This window comes from Camelus dromedarius, chromosome 24, assembly GCF_036321535.1.
Source record: "Camelus dromedarius isolate mCamDro1 chromosome 24, mCamDro1.pat, whole genome shotgun sequence".
Classification (NCBI taxonomy): domain Eukaryota; kingdom Metazoa; phylum Chordata; class Mammalia; order Artiodactyla; family Camelidae; genus Camelus; species Camelus dromedarius.
The window spans coordinates 30677163-30696816 of NC_087459.1; the positions used below are offsets into that span (position 1 = coordinate 30677163).

A 19654-nucleotide genomic window follows, 5' to 3' on the forward strand; every position below is an offset into this window, starting at 1 on the left:
TCTGCTTGTTCTTTCAGGTTACTTTAACTATTTGCAAATAATAGTGGGTATTCTTCAGAGATTTCTCAGCATTTAATTTCGTCTTCGTATTAACTTGGAGAAGTGGATCTTTATTGTTTTTCCAAACTGATTCGTGTCTTCCTTTCTCCCTTTAGGGCTTGATCTTCTTTGATTTGAGCAAATCCTTCTGCTCTGAGTAAGATTAATATCTTTGCATTCATTGTTTCTGCTGTTGTCTATGTCAGAAGTGGGTAGGGGCTTTAGTCAGGTGATCTTTCAGTCAGTTGGACAGTTGTTTCTCCAAGCACTCTTAAAGTCCTGAGATTTTTCAGTTCTCAGAACTTGGAACAAATCACTTTCTTAGTTCCAGGGCACATGTTTTCCTATTACAGAACTAGAAATCTTTTTTTTTTTTTTTTTTTGGTAACCTGTATATTTTGACAATTACTTTTTTTTATTTAAAAAAATGTTTTTTGGGGGAGGTAATTAGGTTTATTTATTTATTATAATAGAGGTACTGGGGATTGAACCCAGGACCTTGTGCATGCTAAGCACACTTTCTACCGAGCTGTAACCTTCCCCCCAGAACTAGAAATCTTATGAATAAATAGGTTCTGTATTTCCATTCTGTTTTGGTAATGGAGTCAAGTGTAGTGTAATGTTTGCTTGAAGACTCACTTCATAAGTGCCCAAGGCCAAACTAGGTCAGAAATCTGGAGTATTATGTTCCAGTAGTATAAGAAGTATCTTTGTCATTGTTTAAAAGGATTAGTGCTATATCATTGCCGCAAGTTGCTTCTAAGCTGCAGGGATACAAGAGGGAATTGTTTCAGAACTGGAGAAGAAACACCCCCAGCACCTGCATAAGACTCCACTTCAAAGGCTAAGCCAGATCAGCTTGGTGGGGAGAGGACAGCACAGGTTCCCTGGAAAGTCTACATCCAGCCACTAGAGGGCGAAGCACACGGAGAAAAACCCACATGAGCTCCAGTCCAACCAGCCTTCACTAGTCCTCACTCAGATGCGTGGTTTTGTAAGGTTCTTGGGGGTCTGTTTCTAGAGGCATTCTCTCCCAACAAGGGCAAAACTACCAATGTCATCACATGGGCCAGAGGAACTCCAGCCAGAACGGGTTCTGGCCAGCTTTCAAGGCTGCTGTCCCAAGCTAAGCACAAAGAAAGGGAGGGGGAAGAGGGTGCCCAAGGCGCTGAGCACCTTCTGTGCACCAAGCTGCACCTCCCAAATCCTGTGGTGGGAGTCCCTGCTCGTCACAGAGCGGGAGCAAGGCTCACGCTAAACCCATGGTCAGAGCTAGAGTGTGGGGAGCCAAGACCCCTAACACAAGTCTGTCCCACAAACCACTTAAGATTTCTACTGAAATAGAATCTTCGCTTGACCTTTCCAGGAAATTGTTTAACCTGTTGGCATCTTCGGAAATGCTGGGCTGGATCTTCCCTAGCAAGGCCTTCTAGCTGCCACTTTTTTTTCCTTCACCCATTTCTCTTTGGCCAGACTGTGAGGAAGCAGTAAATGTTCTTCAAACTCTGTAACTGATCCAGACGAAGAATGGATTGGTGTCTGTAAGCAAGTCAACAGCCAGTAGCTTTTCGCAGTTTTTTAGTGGGCAAATTTGTTCACTTTGCTTTATTTCTCTTTATGCTTACATTCAAAAAACACACACAAATAAAACGGCTTGTTGAAAAATATGAATTACCTGATAACCTTTATTCAGGAAGTGAAGTAATTCTGAAACAGTGCTTTGTGATACAACGCCTTTGTTTCCAACGTGGCCAGGACTCTGCCCCAGCCCCGCGCCCCGCCTCAGGCGCCTGCTAAGATGTCACTGTGGTGGGCCACAGGTGGTGGCAACATCTCAACCAACTCTGTTTTCACTTGGGCAGAATAACTGGAGGCATTGCTACTTCATAGATCAGGTGGCGTGCCGAGGTCCAGATCCTTGCTCTATGCAGGGTGCTCTCCAATGAATGATCCCAGCTTGTGTTTGAGTTACATGCACAAAATCATGTGTGAGCCCCCCACCCACGCCCAGTTTGGGCAGCAAGGAGTCTCCTCCACTTATGACGGGATTTCCCACCCTTCCTGCACGCTATCAGAATTTTCCAAGGAGGATAAAAACGGAAACTAAACTGAGACTAGGACGCCAGAAAGAAAGAGACTCTGATACACAAAAGCAAAGACATGAGGCAATGGAGGGGAAGCAAAACGAGAGAAAGATGGGAGGTTAAACTACACAGTTACACCGCCTATTTAGAAAGATGTTAAGATAAAAATAAAACCCATCCAGCGCCCTTCCTCCACAAGATATTTTAATGCAGCAAGCAAAAATACTACACCCTTCTTGTAGTAAGCACTGTTAGTATTCAACACTTTAACAATGGTGCATCACATAAAAACAAAGTCGTATGCTTTTGCATAAATCAAAAAAACGCTGCAAATTAATTTAATGGCAAAATCAGGAGGAAAATTCCAATTTTCCCACAAAATACAGAAAGTTTTAGATTACTAGGTGGAGAACAAATGTTTGCAGCCCTATACAGAGCTCTTGTTGCCAATTGAAAAAAAAACCCATCCTGACATAGGATGTTCCAAAAGCCTAATTCATTAAAAAAAGACAATTTATTCTACGTTTAATAAAATGTTTATTTAGGATGGTAACACAAGATAAATCATGCAAGAGCTCAATAAAAACAACAAAAAATTAAAAAAGTAAGAGTAAAAGGAATGGCAATTGGTGCTGCCAATTAAAATAAAGAAAATCATTTTACTGTCCAAGAGTAATATGGAAAACAGCCTGAATCTGAGCATGGACATGCTTGTAGTAATCTTCTGGAATTGTAAGTTAAAATGACAGATAATGTTCCATTCCTCAGAGGAGTCCTAGATCCAAAATAATCATCAGTGTCTCCCACACACACACTGAGATGGCAAGCAGCCCAAAGCCCCTGCCCACCGAGTTCTCTGACACCACTGGGACAGTCTCAAACTGACGCTTCTCAGTAGGGGAGGAGGGCAGGCACCTTTGGTGACTCTTAACTGAGACTCCATCTACATTCAGAATGTTAAAATTTCGGTAATGAAAAACCTAAGACTTGCAAGTCATCCTTACCAGCCTTAAATGTAGTGTTGTGACATCCAAAGAAGGATTTCCACGTCAGGTGAGAAGAAATTTGAACAGATGTACCAAATCGGACATACTATCTCAGATTTCAAACAAAGATAATTCATCTTTTGGCAAAAAAATAAATATAGTGGAATGCAGTTTGAGAGATGGAAGATACATAACCTTCCAGCTGTCAAGGAGCACGATTTCATTGCAGATATAAGGAATCAACAATTTCAAAGAATTAAAAAAAAAAAGTTTGCACTTATTCCTCACAAAATCTTCACTTTTAGAACTACCCCAATTGAAGCTACACACTGAATTTATTAATACAGCATTGTTTCTTTGTGTAAAAAAATCTTTGTACATAGTAATAAAAAAAGATAAGGCAAGATGCATTAAACAGAAACCCTCTGGTTCTTTCCCTCTGGGTTCTTACAGAGCCACTGATGACTATCTGCAACAAAAGAGTTAAGTTTCTGGTTTTCCGTCTCAAGCATCTTGTGCCTTTGCTGTGGTAAGAATTCCGTCCGAGCACCCTGAAGGACAGAGGCTGCTGATGGTCTTTGGCACTTACGCTGGCAGACTGAGCTTCTTTCCCTTGAGTACTGGAATTTTAAAGAGAGGAAGAAAAAACAAAAGGTTACTGATCCTGACAACCTTATAGTTTCCTTCTTCCCATTCCTAGAAGTCTGTCACACAAGATACTACGAGTGAGGTTCGAGGAAACAAGCTCTTGACAACCAACAGTCACCTGACTTTGGTGTCAATAAACAAAGCCCTCTGAACTGTGAAAGTGTCATGCACACATGGACTGGAATCTTCTTCATGTATCTGGACACCACAGCAACTGAATTTAAAAATACTAATTCGATTGAAATTGTCACCTAATTCAGCTTTTTGTTACGACTTTCTCCTCTAATCAACATATACTGTTATGAAATTTTGGATGTTAAAGAGGTAAGATACAAATGCCCTTATACCTCGCAATTGCACCACAAGGAATTTTACTGTATAGCAAGCATCCTTAGCCTGGGATCTGTGGATGGGTTTCAGGGCCTCCTGAATTCTCTAAAACTGTATGCATATATTTGTCTGTATATGCGTAAGTGTGCATTTTTTTTCCTAAGGAAGGACTATGGCTTTTTTTTGTCAGATTTTTTGTGAAATTCATATGTCCTGTGTTCATATAAATGCAAAAATATACATATGCAAGGATGCTGATTTAAGCACTAGAGTTTAAGAGCAGCAAACCAGTAACAGCCCAAATACCCATGAAAAAGGGGCTGAGTAAGTTAATTACGGTAATACACATAATGAAATACTCTTCTGCTATTAAAAATTATGTAGATGTCTAGGGAGAAAAGCAGATTATAGGAAAGCACATATAGTTTAAGTCATGTATCATTAAATCATTACATTTACTGAAACATTAACAATGATTATCTCCAAGTGGTAGGATTTTGGGTGATTGTTTTCAGAATTATCAGTTCTAACTAATTTTACAATGAAAATGTGTCACTGTACAAATACAATAAAGCTACAGCAGAAGAAAAAAAAACTGCAAACCCGGATCCAGAAGTTTACTTGACAGTCACTAGAATGTTCTTCTGAAGCCAGTTCTGCTTTATGAGCCTGTGTCAGATTAGGAGCACGCTGGGCGGGGGGGCTCCTAGAAGAACAAGGCCGGCAGGACACAGCCCAACGTACCTTTCGTGATGTACAAGTAGAAGAAGTCACAGTACAGGATGGTCTGGACAACGCCGGCCACCACAGCAATGAGGTCGAAGAAGCCCTCGAAGTAGAAGCGCCAGATCCAGTTGACGAGGTACAGGGCGCGGTAGAGGCCCAGGAAGAACAGGTAGTGGGTGGTGATGGTCTCCGCCTCCCCGGTCTTGCTGATCATGAAGAGCTGTGGCAGGATAGCCACCGATTCCAGGTAGATGGAGAAGGTCCACAGAATCTGCCAGAGAAACAGCAGGTCTGGTCAGCATCCAGGGCCTGCCCTGGGTTCATGGGAAATACTCTGGCTTTACTGTGAAGCAGTCTGGGCGTCCGAGCCCACAACAGAATAGCTTTGCAATTTAATAAATCACAGAAACTTAAGCTACATGTAAGAGGCAGACACTCCCAGTGACCAGCTGGGGAACCTGGGCATGTGTACCTCTGAATTTTCACTACCGTGTCTCCCTAACGTCACCTTCTTCTCTAATTTTCTGTGACCCTACCTGTGTGATGTCTCTCCTGGGTAAACTCACCCCACTCTGAATCCAGGGCCCCTCATCAACTCTGTTTTCTGCCAGGGTTGACAACACTGATGGCTGGGTCCTTCCACTCCGTCACTGCTGTTTTTCCTCACCAACTGGTCTCCTTTCCAGACTATCTAAACTGTCTCACTATTATTCTTATTCTTTAGGCTTTTTTGGTGTGGTAAGTCAAAGGCATAGGAAGTCAGAATTGTAATTACACAAACTCTCTGCCCAACACAGTACTTGATTCTCGCTGATGGAAAGAGGATATGTGAGTAGCCCCCTGGAGTGTTTTAAACGCGGGTACTCCCTGCACCTTCAGAAGACCACCATCAGTGTGGTAACTCAAGTCAACCCCAGGATGTTGAGGGCTGGACAGAGCGCTGAGGAGCAGGCCAGGGCACCACCCAGGGCCAGGGCACCATGCAGTCCACTCTTCCTGAGGATGAGGAGTCCTGCTTAAGGGGTTCACAGACACAGCATCAATGAGCTACACCCGTACGGGAAGAGGAAACACAAGCTGAGTGGGAGTGGGCAGAAGACCATGTGTTCAGACACTCAGGACAGGCACAGCACTGTGTTCGGTATCACAGGACCCAAGTTTATTCTAAAGGAGAGTCAGCAAACACCCAAATGGGTGTCTAACCTGGGTGCTTAATTCCTTCCCACGATTTATTTACACCAAACAGTTTATGTTGTACCAGAAGCTTGTTGAACCAAAACAAACAAAACAAAACCACCGTAAGTTATCTGCAACCAGGTCTATTTCCCTAGGGAACCAGACACGACCACTAAAAAACCTCTGAACTAACCTCAAGAGGAGAGAAGTCATGATTGACTAGAAATGAGAGGCCTCCCACAGGGACCACCAGAAATTCCACTCGAAAGGTATCATGATTTCCATCGTAGGTTGCCTTAAATTTCATGTAGATCAGGTACACTGTGGCATAAGAGCAGGCAATGTAGATGAGCTAAAAAAAGAAAAAACATTGGGTCATCAGTATTTTAACAGTTATTCCAACTCTTTGTGGCTTTCTACATCATCCATATTATAAATACTTTTAAATTATAAATTTAAATATAGTAAAATTCACTTTTGCAGGGGTATACAGCTCTGTAAGTCACATAACCACCAACACAATCCAGATGCAGACCAGTCCTATCACCCCCCCAAACTCCCTCATGCTGCGCCTACATGGTCAAGGCTTTCCTCCAGGCCTAACTGCTGGCAATCACTGATGTGTTCTTGGTCCCTGAAGTTTTTGCCTTTTCTAGAATTCCATTCCACAAACGGAATTATACACTATGTCACCTTTAATACCAGCCTCTTTCAGTTAGCAGAACGATCTGAGAGCCAACCATATTGTTGTGTGGACTAAGAGCCACTCCCCTGTATTTCGAAGCAGCAGCCCATGTCTGGGTGCCACAGCTGTTGATCCATCTGCCAATTAGAGGACAGGTGGGTTGTTTCCAGCTTGGGGGATGGTTGGATAGAGCTGCGGGGGACATGTGTGTGCAGGTTTCTGTGTGAGTATAAGTGTTACTTCTCTCAGGTAAATACCTGGATCGTATGTTAAGTATATGTTTAACTTTATAAGAAACTGCCAAAGAACGTATTTTTAATTTTATTCTAAACTACTAGATAGTATGTTTAGAAAAAAAGCAAACACGAACTTCAATGCAGTTCAAAACCAATACACTTCCTTACAGCACAACGATATTTCCCAGATAGTGCTTTTCTTAAGATAAACGATGTAACTCATGTTAAACTTTGCAATGATGGTTTTAACTTATCTGTGTTACTTGAACACTCAGCTTTCAGACTGTTGCTATGAAATTTTGTCTGGTAACATAACAAAAGCAAAATCAAAAGTTAGTGATAATCTGTAAAACATTGCTGCCTATGTATTTGCACAGCAGTATAGCTGTTCAAGGGCGTACAATTAAATTGTATGTTCTTTCACATTCAAAAGGTAAAACACTAAAAATATTTTCATCCAAACCTAAGGAAAAGTCTGATAGTCTGAAATTACACCAATTTTCAGACTTCAGAATTTTAGGCTCAAGAACCAAACAGTAGTTTGGTTCTAGTAAACAGACAACTGGGGTATCAGCTGCACTGACTTTTCAGAAAAGCCAACTTGTGAAACTTAACTGGGAAAATATTTGGGCAAAACAACTTAACAGGAAAATGAGGGCAATCACCAAGTCCTCATATGCTTGAAAACAAAACAAAACAAGGATACTAAACTGTCCCTGGCATCTTATCATAAAGTTGTATTTGCAAATAAATAGTCAACAAAGTATGAAAATTGCTGGTCATTCCCATAGACTGGAGAAGTAACATACACACACCCTCCACGCAAAATCAAGGAAGATTAACATACTGTAAGAGGAGTTCTCTACACATTCAAATATATGCATACACGTACATGAACAAAGTAACATATCATCTACACTACAGATGAAATACACATACATCTACGAACAGGTCCCTCCCCAGCCCCCTCCTCCAGCCAGCCTGGATTTCCCATACAGGCTTCAGCAGCCGCTGGGGAAAGCAGCTACTTTCTCCTCTCACCAGTGATTGGCATTTAAAGTAAAAAGTTATGAGCATATAGGCCTTGGCTCTCATTCCCGATTTTAGGGACATTATGTTTGGAAGCTACAATTAAGTAAGCAAGGATTCCTCTAAAAGCTGGGTATCCCAAGGGGGACAGGAGGGGACTCTTGCTTACACACGTCTAATACCTGCATGCTCAACTTGCCTGGACAACAAGCACAGACCTAAAACCATTTTTAAGTAAGCTAATTATTTCCTGATTACTAGGCTCCCATCACTTAGTAAGGAAGAATGGAATGATTATAGGTAACTCAAATCTGCTTCTTAGTAAAGACCGTGGGCTCAAATATTGCTTTGTCTACTTTGACCTGTGCTTATAAAAATGCTTTCGAACACAAAGTGCTGTGGGAGTTGTTTTAAATACCACACCAATGGCTTTAGCTTAAACATTACTTCATTGGGTGCCAAAAACCAAGTGCCTACCACAGTATCCCGCATACAGGTGCTCGCTAAGCATCTGAGGAACGAATGAAGTCAGACACCCTTTCTACACCCGGAGAGCCTGTACTTTCCCTTCACAGCACCTATTGCAAACTGCAGCTCCTCCCCATGCCCTGAGTGCTGCTCGCTGCTCACCCCGCCCCAGCGGGCCCCGTGGTGTTCACCAAGTCTGAGTTCAATGATTGAGGGGAAGAACTGAGGTTGCCACAAGCGGGGAGCGTGCGCTGCCAGTGGTACACAAGATGCTGGCTGGAACGCGACATTCTGCATTTTGACAGTCAGACATTTGTTTTCATGTCAATTAGGAGAAATATGACACCAAAGGTATTATGGATACTAAAGCTTGGACCAAGCTAAAAGGTTTAAAGAGCGCATGACGTAAATTCTGTGCAGACGCTGCTGAAGCACGACAGAAGTAAGCGGGATGTGTGGTGCAGTGGGGGGCCCCGGCTTCTGTTCTTTGTTCTGAACCGACTCGCTGGGTTTCCCAGACTCTATAATTTCCCACTGCATGAAAACATAATAGTCACCCCTCTGTCTCATAGGGTTTTCAAGAGCTTTAGAAGTTTACCATAGTCGAAGAACTTAAGATTAAGAAATCTCTAGGTGCAAATAACTTTAACAGATACTGCTTTGAAACAGAAAAAATATGCTTAATGATAACTATTCTCAGCTACATGTACTAGGTGGTCTAAAAGTGCTTAAGTCAAGAACAGCATATTTAGACATTATTCTTGAAGATGTTTAATTAAGTGCACAGGTGGCATAAATTTAACAGTTTCCATAGGTCTGTGGATTATGGATAAAATACGTTCCATTGGATGCCATACCATACCTTCATAGACGTGTTATATAATGAAATAAATGAAGTAAAAAGATCCAGGTAACGAGTTGTGAAGACCAGTGCAAACAGAAGCTGGCTTTTCCCAGAAATACCTACAGAAACAAAAGCAAAGTATTAGAAATGCTTGGAGAGCTCTGTGATTCTTGTGGACAACATGGTGCAGGGAGTGCAGGGACGTGGGACCAGGGGCCGAGGCTGATGTCCAGGACGACTCTGGGTGCATGAGAGCAGTTTCTGTTGTTCTTTCCCTCGACAGTCTTGAACATGACCGCCTGGGGAGGTTCTAACAGCTTTTCTGTCTCACTATGACGATGTCAGCACCAACATGCCAGGATGTGTATTGTTCAAATGAACATTAAATTTCTCAAATATGTCCCTCTAGATATAGAAAGAAATTTATTTTAAAAATCCTGCTGTTATTCAGTGTTGTAACTTGTCCGTTACGTTTAGCATCTTTCCATTTTTAAAAAACAGTATCTCATGTGACAAATCTTTTGAGGGTGGAGCTGGAATCTAACTGGATTAAGGAGATGAGGGACCAAGTGGAGAGCACTGCTTCAGGGGAGAGTCTGAGCAGTAATCCTCCAGGAACAGCAGTGTGGCCTCCCAGGGTGACTTCTTTTGTGAGAGAAGTGTTTACTTGGGTATGTTAAAATTTTTTACAATTCCACCTCTTAGATTCATCACACAACCAACCTCAGACTCACATAAAAATGCTCCTGGATGCTATGGCAACAAGAGGGTGGGAACCTGCTTGTCTTCCAAAGCAGCAGTCTGTCTTTTACTGTTTTAACATCTTAAAACTGCTTCTACCTCCAATCACCAGCCCACCTCCTGAGCACTGTCGTGGCACATGGAGCCTCAGCTAGGGAAGTCTAGAAGGTCACATAGAGTGCACCTGACATCTGCATTTGGCTAAATATTTATGTGACAAAAGACGTAAATTATGGGTTTCAGATGTTTGAGAAAGAGCGAATTCATTAAAGAAACTGAACCTTACTAGATGTCAGAACCTGCCCACCCTCATCTACATGGCAAACTTCACACCATTAGACATTTAAGCAAGCTTGTATTTAGCAGAAATGTCACTGCACCCAAATCATTAGCAGTATTTCCCCAGAAGGTGAACATCACATTGCTTTACATGGTATTTTTACACTGTTTTACAAAACAATTTTATAGCTTGTTGAAAAGCCTGGACCTAAGAATGTTACTTTCTATGTATGAATATTTACAGTTCCAGCCTAGTCACAAAAATAGCTAAATAGAAACTGAAGAAAAAGTCGACTCTATCCTTCTGGATCCATCAACAGTAACCAATTTCAAGGACCAAAGGTAGAGATACAGACAGTAAGCCATCTCCTTTTAGTCTTTTCCCCAGTAAAGGGGAACTTTTTTTCTTATGAAAGATCAATATTCCAAAGGAGAAAACACGAGGCTGCCACTGACATAGAGAACATGGGAGAGAGAAGACAAAATGGGGAAAAAGGACAGGGAGCATGTGGGTCACATTTGATGTTTGTTGAAGACTTGAGAGATAAATTTCCAGTTCATTTCCTATATGGTTCTTTCCAATATTTTAAATAAAAGAATTATAGGATACATATGGGCAAATCTTGTTGTAAAGAGTTTATTCTAATGGAACTTTGGAAGCCATGCAGATTTGAAGTCTGTCCTCATTTTCAGCATTTTTATTATCAAAAAGCAGGAACTATCATGTCACTTTTACCACTCCCCTTTGCGACCCAGTTCACGTTTCACTTCCTCTGGGACGTCATCTTTGAAGACACCCTCCCCCGGTGCTGTTTATTCATTCAGCAAGTGCACAATGGGAAGTACTTCACGCCAGCTGCTGCCCTAGCTCCTGTTACAGCACTTATAAAACACACTGCGGTCATCTGCTTGCCTGGCTTCCTCTCCCCCAACCCCCATCACACTGGAGATGTCCGAAGGCCCGGGTCGTGCCTTATTCCATTTTGTATTCGCTGTGCTGAGCACGGGGCCTGACACCCAGCAGGGCCCAGAAAACATCTGCTGAATGAATGAGCAAGTGGACAAAAGAAAATCTGATTCATTTTAGTTTCATGTCATGGGGGTATATTCCCATTTTATGGTATTTTGGGGATAACACTTCCAAAGACTCTCCAAGTCATACTGTGTCTCTACGATTGTAAATAGGCAATGTGCTCTGGGCTCTGCCCTAATTCACCACCAGGCAGAGGGTGGGGCAGAGCAGAAAGGGGCAGGCAGCATGTGGCCAGCAGCCTGTCCCGTGGTGCAGGAGCTGCCATGCTGGAAATCTGAGGATGCTTACACAGTTCTGCCCTATGCTTCCTGGCCTGGGATCCTGATTAGCAGGTGGCAACATTTTCCCTTTAAAACAGAAAAACTGTTCTGTCTCCCCAAGAAGGCAGAGGTCCCAGCTGAAGACAGAAGGGGTAGGGGCAGGAATCTCCTTCAAGTGGGAATACTTGCCATGAAGCCAGAGGGGCTCTCACGGTTAGTTTCTCCCTGGGTTGAGACCAAAGCATGCGAAGGCCATCAGGTAACAAGTGCTCAATGTTTCTGAAACAGCCATCTCAACTCTAAATGCACCAAATATCCATACTATGGAGTATAACTTGTTAAATGGAAACCAATCATTAAACTTAATCCCATTCCCGTCTTTTCCCACTGGGCCAAGTTTAATAAAAAGCTACAACTAAATAGTCCAGTGTATGTTAATTTAAGCTTCAAGTCAAAAGTTGCATTTCTCATATTCCCATTGGTTTACAGAACAGAGCCCTCAACCAAACAGAAAAGCCTTCCATGAATTATTTTTGTGCTGGCGACAGCTGGGATACAACCAAGCACTGCAGGTCAGACCGCCAGGGTAAACAGCATGGCAGCCTTCAACAAGGCTCCTGCATACCATGCTCTGACCTGCTGTCTCGAAGGATCCAGGTACTCGCCTTTAGGAGACTATCAGAGGTCATGATTCGAGGTCATTAACTTACCCTCGAACCAGTAGCTCAAAAGTCAGGAACTGACTCAGAACACAGCTTTGTGCCTCGGGGAAAGAGAGGCTTTGGAGTCAGCAGGTCTGGATGCAAGCTCAGTCCCTGAAAGCAACAAGCAAATCAGGGCCCATTACATATACTTGGTCCCCCTACACCTCAGTTTCTGCATCTGTCAAATGGGGACAAATTATGCCGAATTGTGGGACTGTTGAAAAAAGTGTCTTTTACTAAACCTGCCCCACCGCAGGTGCTTGGTAAATGACAGCTCTATGTATTGCTTTACTATTTTTTCTTGTTTTCAGAGAAATCCATGCTATTTTATTAAAAATACCAATGTGCTAAAATATACGGAATAAAAATCAGAAGAATCTTGTTAACACCCCTCCCAACTCCATTTTAAGTGCAACTTAATGGGGCCGTAACTCTTCCTTTACAATTTGCTTCTTTAACTTAATATCTCAGATGTAGCTTCTGTTAATACTTCTAGCTCCTTCTTTTTAATGGCTGCATAGTGCTCCAGTGTGAATGTGCCAACATTTGTGCGATATCTCTCTTAATGGACATTTGAGTTGTGTACAGTATTTGCTCTTATAAATACTGCATGAACATCTCTGTATCTATAAAGTGTTTTGTATTTAAGTACAACAAGTATCCTTAAACCTCAATATCACTTATTCACATATGTGACAATTTCTGTAGTTCAGATCCCCTAGAAGTGCTGGGGTAAACTATATGAACACTTTAAGTTTTGAAATATTGTCAAACTTCCCCTACATAGGCTGTGCCAATTTACATATTCACTAACCCAGACGAGAAAATACCCTTTACTTCACCCCCTTTGCCTACATTAGTTGTTGTAAACCTCTGCCTTCTTCCCACCCAGCAGGCAAATGATGGGATGCACTGCTGTTTTAATACCCAAGTTCCTAACCACTAGTGAGGCTGGGCATTCTTTCATGCATAACTGGCCTTCTGTCATTCTTTCGTGAACTGCCAACTTTCCCCATTTTTTATCAGATTAGTTTTTTTAATTTGTAGGAGTATTTTATTACAGATTATTAACCTCTTGTCACTTAGATATACTGCAGATTATTTCTCTCAGTTTATTGTCTCTTAACTTTGATGATACTCTGAATAATTAAGTTAATTTGGGGAGATGTACTATCTTGCTTCCTCGCCAGCCTGCCCGGTCCTCTCCAGGACCATGGTTTGAACATACATTCAGGTCATCTTTTATGTCCATCAGCAAAGTTACACATTTTCTTCATTGAGGTCTCATACTCTCCTTGTTGGGAAATCAGGAAAGCCTTCCTGGGATCTTTCTTGCCACATCACATATAGAATTTACTGCCTATATGGTCTGATACGCTATATTTTAATCTTTTTTATATATGGCTTATTACTTCAACTAAATTGCAGCTTTCCTGAGAGCAGAAACTTTGACAGCTACAAGATGCTGCTCTGAGCTGTGTCCCGAGTGTCTTGCACATAGTGAGTGGTCAGTAAGTGGGAAAAATGATTACTCAGGAGACTGACACTCAAAAGAGCAATAGGCAACAGCTGCTACAGAGAGAACGCAGAATGTGAGGCAAAAGCTTCCTGAAGTACCCGATGACAACAGAAGATGAGGTATTTTCCAAGTCCTTCAAAAATACAAGCTGTCCAAAAAAAAAAAAAAAAAATCAAACTGTCCAATTACGAGAACTACAGGGACACAGCAGTTTGGTAGGATGTTTGGCAGGATGAAAAATCTGCAACTTACATGACAATAGCTAACAACAATCTAAGCACCAGGTGGAGGAGGGAAGGGAAGGACTAGGGGAGGACGGCTGGGAGCCTTGGGTCTCAGAAAAACTCCTCTGGTAGTTTAAGCACAATATATACAGTACTAATAACAACTGTCAGCCTACAGGAAAATGTAGACAGGAAATTCTTCATCAATACACCAACGCCTATTCTCCCAACACTACCCAGGTCAGTGTTTAGGGCGATAAAGTGATGACTTGCGCATCCTGTGGATCCAGCTGCCAGTCACAGCTCAGGAAGATGAGAAACTGACATTTCATTTGGGCACCCCTCTGTAATGACAATGGCAGACAGAAGAGAACGCCAAGTCAGACTAAACTAAGATCAACTCCCCTGCCCCCACTTTAAAATAGGTCCTTTAAGGCAGTTGCTCTTGAATTAGATGGTCAAGAAAACAGAATCTTCTTTACTAACCTGTCTCACCCCACACCTCAAGATGAGAAAGCCCTGGTTATGCAGCTGCACGCATGTTCAAAACAAGTGCCAAAACCCTAAAATGAACCCCAGCACCAGTATTTTCAAAGTGAGAAACACAACCTGAACGTACATGTCTCCAAATCTAGTTATTTGAGAATCTCATATCAAATTCTTACTCTTTCAAAAGTCTCTAGACAACTTTATAATTTAGGGTGAAAAACAAGGTAGCTAGTCAAATTCTAAATTTAATTCTGAATCATGATCTTGGTGATTCTGATTTTTAAAAGGCTAGAAATCGTACATAAAATGATCCTAAGTCTGATAACCAGAACAGTTTAATAACTGTTGGAATACCTGCAAACACAGACAAACTTAACTCACCTATTTGTCTTATTATTTTGGCTGAAGTATTTTGTATTTTCCTAAATCTCCCACATAAAAGTAATGAGTATTTAAAAACAAAGAAACAAAGTACCAAATCTTCTCACTTTCTCCTGTTACCCAAGGGTCCTTTAAGAATTCTACATCCAGCACGTCACTACCTTCTCCCCAACATCTTAATTTAGATACACGTTTAGGAGCTAGCATCCTTCAATGTTTAATGACTTGACAGAGGGGATTCTGAGAAACCTATGAAAAAAGATGAAGAGACTCATACAAAGCTTTTGGAGCAAAAATGAAGATTAAAAGTAACATTTTCTGGTGAGGGGTGGGCAAAATGGGTGAAGGTAATCAAAAGGTGCAAACTTCCAGTTAGAAGACAAATCCTGGGGATGTAATGTAAAGCATGGTGGCTGTAGTTAATAATACTGTACTGATATTTGAAAGTTGCTAGGGAATAGACCTTAAAAGTTCTCACAACAAGGAAAAAAAATGTAAATATGGGTGGTGTTGGGTGTTAACTCAAGTTATTGTGGCAATCATTTTGCAATACATACACATAACAAATTTTTACATTGTACACCTAAAACTAATACAATGTTATATGTCAGTTATATCTCACTAAAGCAGGGGGAAATTTTTTTTCTGAGTGCAACAAAAAATGACCTAAACTACTGGCCTGGCATCCACTGTTTAAACCAAAATTACTTAGGCCAAATAGATATTTATTCAAATCCTTAATTGTGAGTTCCAGAACTGCCTGTATTCCAATCCTGGCTCCACCAATAATGTTCTCACCTCCCCGAGCCTCGGTTCCTGTACCCACAGCATGGGGACAAGAGCACTCATCTCCCAGGGTTATTTTAAGGACTACATGGAATGAGCCATTTAAGGCACTTAGCTCACTACCTGGTACACAGCAAGCGCTTAAACGTCAGCTATCACAATCGCTGAAATCACTTTGCTGTCGCTGGAAGTCATACAACTGAACCTCTCAGAACTATGTATAAATTGAGAGATCACCTCCAAGCCAAACACACTGGTTTCAGTACATGGACTTTGTAACATCCATTTTGACTGCTCAAAGGTCTTTTTGGTTTTGCTTACTTCCTGGATCTCAGCTACATTCCAGGGAGATAGGTGAGGCCTGAAGACAGCAGCCAAAGATGTGGTGTGACTTTTAGAGGTGAAATTTTTTTTGGAAATCAATCAGGTAAATAGAATCTCTGCCACGTAGGTCCTTTGGGACTCCACCTTTTACTGTCTCTGCAAAAATTAAGTTCTTTAATTCATCAAACGTTGTCACACTGAGGCCACACTATCAAAAATATATGTGTAAGAAAGACATTGTATTTTGAGAAATCATTTCAAAATTCGCCATTCTTAAGCTTTTAGGGTTGATGAAATGTATAACTCTACAACTACTGTCTGGGAAAGATTTGTCTCACTGCCTCCCAGCAATGTGTGCATGAAATGTGCACTCCCGAGGAGGGAGTCGCCAACTCACTGGTGACGTGGAGTGAGGAATTACAGGAGGCCGCATGAGACCTCGGCGGTACCCGGCGCCGCGCCGCAGGTTTTAGAACCCGTTATTAGATGGAGGCACTCGGAGTCTGACAAACTAGTTTGTTCCTCAAAGCAGTATTAACTGCCCCCAAGAAATTCGCTTAGAGACCTCCCCATACCCCCTCCTGTGGTGGGTGTGATCCTGGTCCCGAGAGCTGCGGTGAAGCCCACAGGACTCTAGGAACAGGCCTGCCTCGACACCCTAACCTAGAGGCCAGTCCTGGAAGGGGCGGGGTGGGGAGCGGGGTGACCTCTCCCCGCCCGCGCCCCACCTCCCGGGCTGGGTAGGCTGCCACGTCAGGCCAAGCCGCCGCGATCCTGCCCATCCTCCGGCGCATCCCACTGATTCCCGGGCTCCCCGCACCTCGGGACCCCCCGCCCAGGCGCGCAGGGAAGCGCCCACAGAAGCCCAGGGCGGGGGGCGCGCCTGCCGGACCCCCGCCCCCATGCAAACTTTTCAGATAGAACAAGGCCCCGCGCTGTCCAGTTGGCGCCTCCCCGCCCCGACCGCTCAAGTTCGGGGGCCGACCAAGTGCTGAGCGGGGCCCAGAGCAGCGACACCTCGCCCCGGCCTAGGCTCCCCACGAGTGCGGCCGCCCGCCAGGCCGGCCGAGGGGGTGTGTCGGGCCGGCGCAGGCCGGCGGGCCGCAGGGCGGCCGAGGTCGCCGGGTCCTCCCAGCGACCCGGCCCCGCGCCCGGGCCTCGCCCGGGCCTCGCCCGCCGCTCACCCGCGCAGGAGCGCGTCTTCCAGATCTTCAGCAGCAGGATGACGATGGCCGCCAGGTGGGACAGGTCCCCCGTCAGCCGGAAGATGTTCATGGCGGCGGCGGTCGGCGCGGCGGCCCCACGCTCGGTGGCTCAGGCAGCGGCGGCGGCCCCTGAGATGAAGCGGCGAAGATGGCGAGAGCGGGCGCGACGTGGCCAGGGACGTGGCCGAACTGCCGGCGCGCGCGCGGGGCAGCTTGGGAGAGCGGGCGCCCGCCGGGCCCCGCCCCGGCCCCGCCCCTTAAAGGGGACGCGCCGGAGCGAAGGCCGGGCGGGAGCGCAGTTTCCGGGGCTTCCTCCCCAGGACCCCGACTCCTTGCCAACTTCCCCCTACCGGTTTCCGGCTTCCCCTCGGGTGCCAGCGAGTTCCTTTAATTTTTAAAATGACACTCCCTCGTGGGGGATTCTCCCCCTCCCACTGATCTTATGAGCCCTATAGTCTTACTGTATGAAAAAGTAGGAGAGGGGGGAAATTTAATCCGTGATTGCATCACTCAAGATAAGGTGGAAAATTGGGGGCGTAAGGGAGGGTGCAGCTTATGCGAGGGTCTGAAGATTTTACCAGTCTGGGGACTCTCTCTGGGAAAGAATGCAAAATTAGATAGAAAACGAACATTTCCGTAGGATGTGAAAACAAATCACAAATTACTAACAGAATGAACCTGACAGACAGGATACGCGGCATAATTTGCGGGGCCCAGCGCCAAATAAAAGCGTGAGATCCCTGGTTCAAAAACAGGGGGAAAAGTTCTACTAAAGGTACTGAAATATAAAGCTTTTCTCTTTACTTGGCAGTCTCTCTCAACTTGTTTCCTGTTTACTATATAATGTCTTTCTAGGTAAAGAAAAAATAAAATTTTAAGTTATGAATTTTACCATTTGTCTTTATATTGGGCAATGTTACTTTTGAATGCAAATATCAGAGCGTTTAACATGGATGCGAAATTGCTGAAAGTGTAATTTGTATTTCATGGCTTGTCCATGGAGGGTGCCTGGAGTTGGCCAGAAGAGATGAACAGAGGCCAGATCCAGTAAAGTAGGAAGGAGGAAGAAGGGGTACTTCAGGAACAGTGCAGGCCAAGGGAGCACACCTTTAGGCATGGGATGACGGATGGACCAGTGACATCGCTCCAGTGAGCCAGGATCCACCCTGGACTTGGCTGGAGTACCAACATGGACCTGGTGGCTGCTGATTCCCTCTCTCTCCAGCTGACCCTGCTAGGGTAGGGAGGTCAAACCAGGCACCTTTCCTCTGCGTGCTCTCCCACAGCAGCAACCCACAGTAGAGGGAAACCCTCAAGGATATTGGAACCTCGGTGCCAGGACACACAAGGTACCTCGATCGGGGTGACTGAGAGGCATGCCCCTGCCAGGTTGACCACTATATGGTGGGATGACCATCACCATGTCTTGCTTAGAGACACCACAGGGCACACGAGTTCAACTCCACCCACTCTGACCGACACCACACCTGCACCTGCACCCAGGCTCCCATGTAAGCAGAGGATGCAGTGGTCATGGGGCAGGAGCAGAGAGGAGGAAGTCAGGCTGCCAGAGCACAGGAGAGCAGGCAGCAGAGAACCCCTCCTAAGGAAGCAAGGAGGCAGTAAGAGTGGAACCACGCTGGAGCCAAGACTGGAAGTCTCCGTTGCACACTCCATTGTCTCACTGGACCTCACTTGCAAAACAGAAATTCAAAGAAAAATTATTAAGTTTGAAGAAGGTGGCAGTAGAGCATTACCTTGATTATGTGGTCTTCTGTCCCTGTGAAAATGCAGGACATCAGCCTTGCTGACAGATACCACAAACCACACAAAATTCTGAAAGTGACAAAATGTTTTCATTAATGAACTACCTCGCACACTTCTGTAAAACTCTTTTTCCTACATTTTTTTCACTGTACACTCTTTGGTCACCTCTTCATATGACAATGATTTTTTTGTGTGTCTGTGTGTTGGGATTAACAACTTTAATAACGCAGAACCTCGTCTTTTTTCTATTTTTACTGAGATATAATTGACATATAACATTGTATTAGTTTCATGTGTACAATGTAATGATTTAATATTTATGTGTATTGCAAAATGATCACAACAAGTCTAGTTAACACCCCTCACCACACATAGTTACACTATTTTTTCTTGTGATGAGAACTTTTAAGATCTACTGTCTTAGCAGCCTTTGACACCTCCAGTACAGGCTACTGCAGGACATGTCTGTGTCATGATCTGACCTCTGGCCTTGCACCTGCCCCAGATGAGTTGGCACAGGTCTTCCTGGAAGCCATTCGTACATTGGGACAGCGAGCCTTCACGTAACTGTACGTGGACAAGATTGTGAACCCTAATAACATATCCCACTAAACCTAAACCTAAACCGAAACCTATCCTCAATGCAACTGCCTCTTAGCTAGCCCACAAAAATGCCCATGGCCTCTCCATT

The 19654-nt window shown here is 43.8% G+C and overlaps 1 protein-coding gene and 1 long non-coding RNA gene across 3 annotated transcripts; one reads left to right on the plus strand and one right to left on the minus strand.

Moving 5' to 3' along the window:
* The first annotated feature begins 202 nt into the window (after window positions 1–202).
* Window positions 203–1710, plus strand: LOC135319246 (uncharacterized). The gene is made up of 2 exons (XR_010377724.1): window positions 203–1033; window positions 1406–1710. It is a non-coding gene; the product is annotated as an uncharacterized LOC135319246 (long non-coding RNA).
* On the minus strand, window positions 1694–17393 carry KDELR2 (KDEL endoplasmic reticulum protein retention receptor 2). Of its 2 annotated transcripts, XM_031433317.2 has the most exons (5): window positions 17176–17388; window positions 9270–9370; window positions 6183–6341; window positions 4832–5084; window positions 1694–3729 (listed from the first exon to the last, which is right to left on the minus strand). In XM_031433317.2, the coding sequence occupies exons 1-5, from the start codon at window positions 17264–17266 to the stop codon at window positions 3695–3697; spliced, it is 639 nt and encodes a 212-aa protein (XP_031289177.1). In that variant the 5' UTR covers window positions 17267–17388; the 3' UTR covers window positions 1694–3694. The 2 variants fall into 2 exon arrangements, with proteins under 2 accessions (XP_031289177.1, XP_064334782.1); XM_064478712.1 differs by lacking the exon at window positions 4832–5084 and having other exon boundaries at window positions 17176–17393.
* Between the last annotated feature and the right edge of the window lie 2261 nt (window positions 17394–19654).